The 12,522-nt window shown below is 38.3% G+C and overlaps 1 protein-coding gene across 1 annotated transcript in view; it reads left to right on the forward strand.

Annotated features, from left to right (window-relative positions):
- The window catches only part of babam2 (BRISC and BRCA1 A complex member 2), a 93,525-nt gene that overhangs the window by 30,751 nt on the left and 50,252 nt on the right, over positions 1–12,522 (forward strand). The window contains exon 6 of the mRNA XM_077580556.1: positions 1,198–1,272. Coding sequence (XP_077436682.1) covers positions 1,198–1,272 — 75 coding nt within the window. The remainder of the gene's footprint in view (positions 1–1,197; positions 1,273–12,522) is intronic.

A 12,522-nucleotide genomic window follows, 5' to 3' on the forward strand; every position in this document is an offset into this window, starting at 1 on the left:
GCACAGACTCCCGGTTGTTTCCAAGCTCCTGACTTCGCCAATGCACAGACTTGCTTAGGCTGCGGACAGCAAAGTCTCTGACTACAGCAACGTTGTGTGGTGTCCGTGATGATTTTGGACGTCCAGAGTGTGATTGTCTGTTAGTGTCTTTACCATTGAGGTTATGCACAGTCCCATGGGTTCTGAACTTGTTGACCCATCTGTAGATCATTGAGTGGGCAGGGAATTCACGACATCCGAACCGTTCTTTGAATTGCAATTGAGCTGCGTGGATAGACTTCAGCCGAAAATATGCCTCAACTATAAATGTCTTTTCCTCAGTAGTCCATGGCATCTCGAAGGTCAAATTTGGTAGACTCTTAGAACATGAAATCTTCTTGGTAAATCTGAAAAATAAAAATAATCGATTAATTATTTCTAAAGTTATTCAAGTTTAGGTGATGACTGTTTTTTTTGTGTCACCCTGCACATGTTACACATGGAGAAAATAATGAAACTAAGCGGTACAGGTAACTGATGGATGGATAGATGGTTAATGAACATTGTTGTTCTTGATGCACACTGCCAAAATTGAGTAGAGAAGTTTGAAGTAAGTTGCAATTGATAATTCAGTGAATCAATGTTGTTATTTATAAAATTGCAAACATACAGCCCAACCACTTCATGTATTGTATGTCTATGGTAACAAATGGTTCTGAAGTTGTACAGTGCTCACTTACCAATATGTTAGCAATTTCTGCACGGTTCAGCACTATTTGAAAGGGGTCTGTTATATGCATGCTCTGTAAATGCAAGTCAAGTCGCTTATAATTTGCAGCATTTTGATGCTTTTCCCTTTTTCTTGAGCTCAGTGAAGCTTGGCAGTCATGAAAATGAATCTAATTTCACCAGCAATACAACCTTATTTTTTTCTGGAGATTATTTAGCACTTTGGTTAAACTAAAAAAACTAAATAATTATGACCACTTGTAGTGAGGGCATGAAGAACAGCATGCAGCAGTCCACACATTGTTCAAAGCCTTTCCTCCTTTCGTCTTAGCCTTCCCCAGTTTGATCATGTGAACATCAAAAGGGCCTCTTTCAGCAGCATCTCATGAAGTTAGGAACAGGTGCAACAATGGCTTTTACCGCTAGCCTGCTAGGTGGGTAGACATCTCTTGTGTCACATTGTAAAATTCTCAATTTCTTGTATTACAGACAGGGGAGTTCTCAGCTCGCTTTCTTCTGAAACTCCCTGTGGACTTCAGCAACATCCCAATCTATCTACTCAAGGTAATGAACTAAACATCATGATTGTTTAACACATTCACATAACATATTCATCACCATCCTCAAGATGTTGTTTGAATGTGGTGCAATACAACTTGTTTCCACATACTGTATGTGTGTCCATATGCTTTGCATAGGCAAAACTGGCAAAGGTCGGATTGGTTTAAAATAATTTCATGCCGTGTGCTTGAACGTGGACTCCAGTCTTAAGGGGCTGTGAGCTGACTAATCAGCAAGCCGTCACTCCTGATCTGCTCTGAACTGCGTGGTGTCTGGAGGCTTTACTCTCCCTCTCTCCCCCTCTCTCTCTCCCTCTCTCCCTCTGTCTGTCTGTCTCTCTTTCTCTGTCTGTCTCTTTTCATCTCTCTCTCTCGCTCTCTCTCTCTGTTTCTCTTTCTCTCTCTCGCTATGTCTCTGTCTGTCTCGCTCTCCGTTTGTCTGTCTGTCTCTCTCTCTCTCTCTCTCTCTGTCTGTCTGTCTATCTGTCTCTCTCTTGTCACTTGTCCTGTCTTTGCCTGCATGATGCTGGAGGCTTTGGCTCTTTCACCTTCGCCAGCATGGTCCACGTTTGTTTCAGGAAATGATGCTAAACATATGGCAAATAGCCGCAATCATCAGTCTCACACCACCCTTTTGTTCCTATGTGTCTCAGACCTGGAATTGCGTTAATATCTCATTCTTGTGGTCTTCATGTTCACCAGGCAGGATTTGTGGGATAAACATAATTTAAAGGATGATTGCTGGTGCTGAATGTGTTGTTTGTGTCTACCTGCATTTTTTTAAGGAAAGTTTCTCACTTCATTCTTGCATACAATTCTGTTAGTGACAAACAAGCTGTCACTTGTATATTCAACAGGTTTCAGTAGAAAACCTTTAAATTTATAAACTGTGCTGATGATGCTGTGCTGTGCAAACAAATGGTTGTCATAAAGATACTAGATGTATTAAAAAAAAAAAAAAAATCAGTAAATCTTACTTGATTGGACATTCCTGTTTCCTAATCACATTTTTTTTTCACTCACATGCATTGTAGTGCTATAGTTGTCAACTATGGCATACATAGTTTTACGCTTGGAAATTAACGATGAGCTTCGACTTGCATAGTGGAGAGTAATAAAAATGAGACTACACCCTGTCCGCCTACGCAACAGAGAGAAATGGATAATGCAGCAGATATGTTGGATTTCGCTGACAGTTTATCCCCAAAATGTATGAGCGGAATATTCACATTGACAGTTATTATGCAATTACTAGTCGGTATAAATGCTGTCTGGGGTCAGTTAATTTCCTGAGCTACACATGTCTTATGTAATAGCACATTATTGGTGCTGCGGAATAATTGAACTGCAGATTTATTCATCTTTTATCTTTGTATCCGCATATGGTATTTCCGTTAGATGGTGGAACAGAACCCTGACTTTATGTGAGACAAGTGGAGACTGTAACTTAATTTTCTACAGCAATTATTTTACAATTGAATAATAACTTTTTTGTGTGTGGAAGGAAAGAGAAGGCAGATTTGTGCTTCACAGCCAAGTTGAAACATTGTCCACAGAAGCTACTGACAACAGAAAATCATTTTAATGTAGTTGTGCCGATAATTGTATTGTTGCATATAAAACCTTTGAAAATGTTCTCTCTGTGAATAACGGGTGGTTATCTGCACCAAGGTCATTATATTAAAAAGTTAACAAAAGTAATTTTAAATAACTGACTGAAACATCCTTTTCAGTTTACAAAACTAATTGAAATCATTTTTAATCTTTGACTGACAGACGTTTTCAGAAACGGGATGTCGCCAGTGCCAGCCGATTTAAGCATTTTGACTGATCTTTCAAGGTCCACAGAAAATGTTATGTTTTAACTATGGAAACACATATACTACCAAATGAAAGATTGAACTCTCATCTTTCATCAGAAAAAAAAGTTTGTTTCTACCTTATTCTGTTCTTTAGTAATCAACAATAGAAAATGGTTAGTTTCACCGAAATGCTCTGTTTTGAAGCAAAAAGCGGAGAAAGAGAGCTTTTTGTGAAACGATGTTATTTCATGCACTCTAGTGAATTCTACACTTCTTTTTGTCCATGAATGATGCCACAAACACCTAAATAGTGCTTTACTTCTGTAATACACCACCACCAACAATGAAAAAGTGTTTTTAGATTGCAAAATACGTTTATTTCCATTCAACAGTGTAACAATTTGACAAAACAATTTCGCAAACTATTTACAAATGTGTGCAACTGTGGTACTATTTACAATTATGTGGATGTTTCAAATACAGTTTTTCTTTTTGTAACACTGCCCTGCGTGCAAGGAGACGGAGCAGGATTTGCACAACAGATACGTTTCACTTGGATTGTCCGTTTCGCGTGCAGACGTTACACTTTCTTGACGGCCTTTTTTTCCGGGGAATAGCAAGTAGCAGACTGTACCCACTCCTCCGATGAATATGCATTGGACTCGGGGTACTCTTCGTCGTCCGATTGAACGTCCGCCTGAGCGTGCTCGGTTGTGTTCCGCGTTTTCCGGTGTTAGCATCGCTAGCCCGTGAACCTTTATGACGTCGTCATAGCCGCCGCGTCAGCGCTTCCAACTTCGGCGTCAACCTCGGAGTCACCATCATCATCATCGATGATGATCATCGTCGTCATCAATGTGCTGTTTAGCGTTGGTCGATGCCTTTCGTCTTTGAAAAAAATTCCCAAGTGTGAGCTGCTTGCAACCGGTTGCCATTGTTTGCTTCCTCAGCCATCTAGCTCCGCCTCACGTCTTCTACTGCCGCGTCAATGCTTCCAACCTCGGAGTCACCATCATCATCATCGATGATGATCATCCTCGTCATCAATGTGCTCTTTAGCGTTGGTCGATGCTTTTCGTCTTTGAAAAAAAATGCTCGAGCGTGAGCTGCTTGCAACCGGTCGCCATGTTCTCTTCCCTTCCCCAGCCATTGTCCCCTCTAGCTCCGCCTCACGTCTTCTACTGACGCCTACCCAATCTTGTCAAAAGAGAGTCATTGCTGCCATCTAGGGGCCAAAAATAGTCATTAGGCTAACTAGATCTGCTTGAAACTTTCACCACAGCTGGCCAAGGCTTTCCTCCACCCGTTTCCAAAAAAAAAATTTAAAAAATTGGAGAACGTCTTTTAACGTCCTTGGCAGTCAAAGAGTTAATTACACCCAAAAAAAAAAGTGTTTTTTGTCTTTGGCAATTAATTACATAGATATCGCTGGCGTCGGGCCAAAACACTTTAGATTGGTCAATAATTCGTAAAAATTACACTTTACACGTGTGGACAGACCAAAAGTATAGATTTTTAAATGTATATATAATTTGCCTAATTGCGACTTAAGAGGTTTCGGCCCGACGCCAGCAATTATGCTCTTTGGGTTCAATTTAAGTGCTTTTATTTCGGCTCAGCTGGTTTTACTATAGCCTTTGTATTGATCGCTTAAAGAATTACTAGAGTAACTTTTAGTGTCAATTTTATTACAAAAAAGATGGAAACAAAATAGCCTCAAGACGTTGTTATCTGGACAGTTACTGCAGCGAATGCAAAACAATCCGTTCAGAAATGAATTGACATGATGGCAGAGAAGCAAGAAATTGTCACAGATTGTCCAAAGTGTGAGATCATTTATTACGCATCATGACTTTGAAATTTGAACATTTGAATACAGTTCTTAACTCCATTTTAACAAGCATTTCTGACATAATGCAATGTAAACATTGTTAGCTAAACGCATGTATAACATTCCTCGCGGCTGCAGCCTGATGTTGGTGACAAATTTACATAACATAATTTTTGCTCAACGAGAATCATGACAGCTTTACAAATTGTTTTGTCTCAAAAAGGTCAAGGCAAGTAAATGGCCGTAATAACACACAAATAACCCCACAAGCATGTCTTACCCGATTTCGTGTTTTGTATAAAAGTGTGTTCCCCAGACAGCAAGAAATATTTTCCAGAGCAAGTCAATTTTGCCACCCCATTTTTGCAGTGATCTGTCATCTTCAAAGTAGGGATGCACGATAATATCGGTGGAAGATAATTATCGACCATTTCGACATCAAACAGATGAACCACATAGTAAAGAAATTTGCCGATAATAATATATTTGCCACGTTGGTCCATCTGTTGTCGTTGTGCCCAACTCCTCTCCTACGGTAGTGTTGCATATTTGTGACGTCATAATGCGCGCGACCTCGTGTTCACAGAAGATGCATCATGGCGACATGGCAGTTGCCAGTGTGGGCTTTCTTTACCGTGTCTCCCTAAAATGTTACCCTTACAATTTTGTGTTGCATTTTTTTTTATTTTTTTTTTAACATGACTGTTTTGTTTTGGCAAACTCAAAATGAGGTACTGGTTGTCTTTGAAGCAGCAAGTCAATACAATTCATGGTGCTTTCACAATTTTTCAATGTATTTGTACATGTTAGCCTTATAGTAGGACTCGAAAGTATATTTGTATTCAATTAATTTTGCAAACAATTATCGGCTTACGGATCGGTTATCAACATCGGCACTTTCTAAATTATTTGTTTATCGATATCTGTTGAAAATAGCATTATCGTGCATCCCTACTTTAAAGACATTCGGCACATACCTGGTACCTTTTCTTCTTCTTTTTTATGATATCATGCAAAGCGGCAACAGCAATGAGGAAGTGTCTGAACACAAGTAGTCTCTATAACAAATTATGATACAAATACTACTTTTTTCTTCAGTGTTTTTTTAAATTTATTTTTATTACATTTTATGGGAGCACATTACTCAAGTACAAAAGAAAATCATCTTTTGAAGGGTGTTTTTTTTTTTCTTTTGGGGGAGCAGCGTAAAATATTCTTGAGAAATTATTGTGGATAATGAAATTAATTTGCAAGAAATGTAGGTTCCCACTACACCACATATGGCTACTCCAGACATTGCTACAGTAGTTTAATTGGTACTATTGACTTTTTCAGAATTGCATGAGATACAATTCATTAAATTTTTTACAATTTTGTGTAATCTTAGAAGCATATCCATAAGCTTAAGATTCACTGATTATCTCCTGAGGGAGCGGTGAGCAGCAGCAGCAGCAGCAGCAGCAGCATCCGTGCTCGGGAATCATATGGTGATCTAACCCCCCAATTCCAACCCTTAATGCTGAGTGTCAAGCAGGGAGGCAAATGGGTCCCATTTTTAGAGTCTTTGGTATGACCCGGCCAGGGATTGAATCCATGACCTCCCAGTCTCAGGTCGGACACTCTACCACTAGTCCACTGAGCTGGTTATTGTATTGTTTTTTTGTTTTTTTTTTAATGGTATCTTTTGTTTCTTTACTACACAATACTTATTGTGACCTTTTTAACCTCACACTCAACACATACCTGTATTAAAAAATACTAATAATAAAAACCTAATTAAAACCAAGCATTTTCAGAAAATAAGAACTATTAACCTGCAAATCCACTTTTAAAACTAATATAAACTACAGTAACTGAATTTGTAAGTGAAAAGGCACAATGAAATAAAAACTATAATTATAATGAAAAATCCAAAACTATTATACTCTATCTCTGCAAACACTTCAGCAGTATGATGACTTGCCAGTTAGTGAAGGTAGAGGCCAGACAGTGGACACTGTTTTAAATCCACATCCCATCACTGTCCTTGCTGGAGGACAGTGGATTTGGCAATAAAGCAGAAATGTGTTTAGACATAGGCACCCTTACACAGGTAGAAATTGCTTAGCTGTGGCTAGCGGCCGCAGCGCTATGGAGGACAACCGCTACCTGGAGCGAAGCATTTGTGTGGTTTCATCTCACTACAGTGGACATGTTTACCTACCTGCGTCTACTGGAAGGCCGCGGGCGTGGGAAAGAATGCTAGTTGACTTATTATTTTAAGGGGTTGCAGCCTGTCATGGCCAAAATGAAACGGTTTGGACTGGGAGGATATAGAGAGACCAGAAATGAAGGATGGTTAATGAAATGCACACGATGTATGTTGGCAGTTATGTGGGCCTTTGGGCTTTTTTACAGTCTCATTGTTTTATTGTACCTTGACTTTTTGGGTTGTCAGCATTTTTAATGCTTTACAAATACTCTTTATTTGTTTATGCCTTACTGTAGCTGTGTTTTACAGTATATGTCCTATAAGTTGATTGTTAAAAAATATGATTGTCACCTGTAAACGGGAAGGAAAACAACACTTTTTCAAAGCATTGGCACTGGCCTGTCGATGACGGACAAAAACGATATCTGGGCCTTTATTCCAGAGGCTGTCAGTGTCAGTCACCTGAGGCTCAGATGAAGAAAAAGTAGTTTAATATTAAGTTGGATGTAAAGAAAGGATATGAGACCAGAGAAAAAATAAGGAAATTGGAGAAGGACCACCTGATCACATCCATAGGATGAGTGATTGACTGCTACAGTTGGAAACTCGGCCATCTCTGGCATTTGTGAATGTAGCGAAGGAAAAAGATGACATTTAAAGAATTTACAGGTGATTATTAATTCATTAATATATGGAATTTATAATATCGTGCAATAAATTATTGCCGATGAGTGCTATATGTGAATTACAGGCACATATAAAGATTCAAGATTGTACGTACAGTACAGGACAAAGGTTTAGACACACCTTCTCATGCAATGAATTTTCTTTATTTTCATGAATATTTACATTGTAGATTCTCACTGAAGGCATCAAAACTATGAACACATGGAGTTATGTACTTTAAAAAAAAAAAGGTGAAATAATAGAAAACACGTTTTATATTCTAGTTTCTTCAAAATAGTCACTCTTTGCTCTGATGATTATTTTGCACACTATTGGTATTCCATCGATGAGCTTCAAGAGTCGTTACCTGAAAAAGATTTCCAACAGTATTGAAGGAGTTCTCAGAGTTGAGAACGCCAAGTGTGTGCAGTAATCAGAGCAAAGGGTGGCTATTTTGAAGAAACTAAAATACAAAACATGTTTTCGGTTATCTCCATTTTTTTAAGTACATAACTCCACATATGTTCGTTCTTAGATTTGATGCCATCAGTGAGAATCTACAATGTAAATAGTTCTGAGAATAAAGCAAACACATTGAATGAGGTGTGCCCCAAATTTTGGCCTGTACTGTGTATGAATGGCAAAGAACTGTCAATTGGTTATTTAGGACATTCACTCAACTCATTATCAAATTCTGACTTCCAGCGATTATCATTAAGATATTTTTTAATTAATGTAGTTTCAATCAAATGTGCATCTTGGGGAAAAAGACGTGTAATTAGTTTTTCACAAGCTTTTCCTTGACAGAATTTTTTTTAGTGATTCCTCCCAGACATGACCTACTGCAATTCCAGAGTTGGGCAGTTAATATAAAGCCTTTATTACCTAAATAGTGAAATTTTATGTGGCATGTTTGTATTCTCGATTGACATGTAAGCGGAATGGATGAATTAAGTGAAAGGGACTGTGCTGAAAATCTAACAAGAACAGTTGAGGTTTGACTGTACTGCAAAAAAAAATCTGATTTGGTAGTTTTTCATGATGTGACCAATGTTTGGTTTCTGACCAAAATATAATGGGAAATGTTTACCCATCAGTAAACAAAGTGAATCAAAAATTACACCAAAAACCCACATTGATGGAACCTCCATGGTGGTTGTTATAATCACATTTTCCCTATGAAGATCATGTGGGACAAACAAAAGGACCACATCTATATTAGCGTTACACCTACTACCCACCATAAATGTTATTTGTTTGAAAATATAAGTGTGTGCTGCTTTATCTCCTGCTCTTGTACAATATATGTATGTGCAAGACGCTACTGAATGTCCAGACGGATCAGTGTGGCGTGACAGCACGTTCATGTTGGTACCCTCTGCTCTCACTTCACTTGAGCTTTGTTTGTCCCACAAGCACTGACCCTTGCCACCAGCAACAGAGCTATTGGTGGCTGTATTTTGTGGGATTTGTGTTTTTTTTTTGTTGTTGTGTGGTCCGTGTGTGTATTGTGCATGTGTGTGTCTTTTCTCTATGATAATTTGAACTACAGCATACAGTATGCCACAGAACTGACACAGGCAGGCAGCCATCAGCATTTTCAATTGGGATTCTCAAAACTTATTGAGATGTAGGACATGTGTCAATTTAGGAATTTATTAAATTCATCCAAGCAAACAATCTAAGTGATTCACTTGGACAGTAAAGGTCTTTCTCAAATAGAAGCCCTTCAGAAAAATAAATGGCTCATAAATGCTATTACCTCAGTTGATTGAAGCTATTGTTGGCACATGGACGCTAAAGGGTTAAGTGCTGAGCCCATTTGGACGCCACTGCTAATTTAGACAGCAGTTTCAAAGAATGCGAACAGTGTCGAATTAATTTAAGTGTGAAGTCTTACGGGATGTTGTAAATGAGTCCCTTGCACAGTAGCTACTAATGATGCTCTTCTAGTTGTGTCCACCGAGGTTCTTTCATGGCAATAAGCACTTCAGTAGACTCTGCTTTGTTGTGTGCATCCATATTTATGTTAGAAAGTTTAGATGAATTTTGTTCTTGTTAGATTGGGACGTTTCATCGCATTTGTTCATAATGCACATAAACACACGTTTACCTTTTATATGAATTGTAGTATAATGGTGATATTGTTTATTTTTTACAATAAAAGAAGCCCTCCTTTCTGCAATTGAATAAATAATTGCCCCCTAGACTACATTTAGCAGAAATTAAGCTTCTTCTTTTTTTAGTGATGGTACTTTGTTTTTGTGGGTGAGCCAGAGGACATGGAACACACAAGCAGAGAGAACATGAAAAACTCACCGTGAAAGACTTTGACAGTTGGAATTAAAACCCACAAAATTTTTGCTGTGATGTCATAGTGCTAACCACGATGATGCTGTGCTGCCTCAACTATTGGATTAAATCCCTGAACCCAACCCAAAGCTCCTTGCCTTGGGGCACATGTGCTTACCACTCGGACACTGTGCTGTCTCCTCTACAAACATTGTTTCAAAATTTTACAAAACACTTAACTGAACTCTAAATGTTTCCACAGAAATACTGCATTGGAGTGTAATAGACTCTGTAAATGTGATTTTTTTTTTTTTTAAACAACTGATAATTATGCTTTTACATCTTTCACTCATCAAATGGTGTCTCACCCCCAGTGTAAAACTGACCTCCCCTCCTCCACCCCCCTAATTTTACTCTGGTCAAATTGCATGGTTCACCAAAGCATTTTCATCAAATTATTTTTATGGCTAATTTTGATTTTGCATTCTCCTGCTGTTTAAAATCAGCCTCAGTAATATCTTGCAAATAGGGTGAAAAGGAAACCAAATGGTCTTCCTAAATTGTACTTGATCATTCTCCATTCACCAATGCCATTGTTACCCCACCAGAAGGAGTTAGTGTGCATCCATTTTCCCCAGTGGTCACATAGAAGAAACTAATGACAGATTGAGGGTATTTATAGGCTTGTCAAGGGAGTAGAGGGGACAAGGCGTGTTGCAGTGTTACTGGCAGTGCAGTGTTAAGCTTTAGGATTTCTCAATGGTTGAATTTAAGATTTTAATGTCATTCATTTTGAAGTTTGCCAACAGTATATGCGCACCATATGGATGCAAGTGGTAGTACTGTACACCTACAGTAGGGAAACTTAGCTGTAACTAGATTTTCTTTTTCATTTTCCCAGCCACAATAAACACAGCTTCCACTCTTCAGGGATGACGCTGAGTTTGTAGTGTCTGTCGGATATAGTATTGGATGAGAAGGTGTGTCTCTATTCTAGAGGTCTCAAATTATTCCATACAAAATCTTTCCAGCCACGCTTGAGTGAACCTTTCCTTGTATATTGGGGTGTTTGTGGTATGCTTTTATTTTCAAGTGAAATGCTGTATTCGGCTTTTACATTTTATGCTGGAGTTACTTACATTTTAGTTGTTTTCTTTTTAATTTTTTTTTATTTTTAGTCGAGGTTTTTGTTTTGTTTTGTTATTTAAGCTTTGTAACCATATATATATATATATATATATATATATATATATATATATATATATATATATATATATATATATATTTCGAGCTTTCTTTTGCTTAACTCCTCAAGGGTGCACTCATACAGAGAATGGAATTGATTAACCTTAGTTTAGGTCCTTCTCTAAACACAGCTTTTTGTTCTGTGCAATTCCTGTTTACAGTTGCATTAACCTTCATTCAATGCTCATATAATGTAAGTATAGGATTGGAGTTCTTTATCTTTTTTAGTAGGGATGGGCGAGTACCAATGCCAGGTATTGGTGTCTGGCTGATACCCAGCTTTATTTCAAGGTATCTGTACTTGCGACAGCGGCCGATACCAGGATCAGCCGCCCTCTAGTGGCTGTTTTACAATCAGGAAATAGAAAATAAGAAGAATAGAAACTTGCCATTAATTTCATGCAATTTTAAGGAAAAATTATATTTTGCATATGTATGTCTTTGGGATAGGCTCCAGCGCCCCCCGCGACCCTTGTGATGACAAGCGGTTAAGAAAATGGATGGATGTCTTTTATTATTATTATTATTATTATTATTATTATTATTTGTCACTTTTTTCCCATTTTTTTAATGTGTGAAAAGTACTAGTATTACGGTATTTGGTATTGGTGACTCCCCAAGAGTTGGTTACTCGTACTAGTATTGAACATCCCTACTTTTTAGCAAACTCATTATTGCCATTTTTTCCATTAATGTCTGATTGTGACTTGAGTGCAATGCTAACACTAGACTCGCACGTCAAAAGCAGTGAACTCCTACTCTTCTTCACCACGTAATCACTTGGAGGTATTTTATCAGAATAGTATGCACAATATAATCTTATTGCAAGAGTTATACTGATTCGACTGTTCATTTTTTTTTAATAGTTAAGCCACACTCTGTAGTAAAGTGTGTGCGCACTTCTTGGTTCGACAGCTTCTTCTTAGGCTCAGCAGGCGAGCAGTCGGTGGACTAGAGTCTTAAGAATGTATCTTGTGCGCTATAAAAAAAAAAAAAACATGCTTTTGTGCTCATAATGTCCCTTTATTTGCTTGTAGTTATGGCACAAATCTAACACCACTCTGTAGCCTCTGCCTACAATACGCACAATGCTCCATTCTCAAGCGCTTCTGTAGTTCAAGGCCGTTGGTGAGCTTGTCCCAACTAACAGCTGGGGGAGAGCCGGGGGTACACATTGGACTCAGTGGTCTGGTTACCAGTCAATCACAAGCCAATGAAAGCCATACA

The sequence above is a fragment of the Vanacampus margaritifer genome, chromosome 1 (genome assembly GCF_051991255.1).
Source record: "Vanacampus margaritifer isolate UIUO_Vmar chromosome 1, RoL_Vmar_1.0, whole genome shotgun sequence".
Classification (NCBI taxonomy): Eukaryota; Metazoa; Chordata; class Actinopteri; order Syngnathiformes; family Syngnathidae; genus Vanacampus; species Vanacampus margaritifer.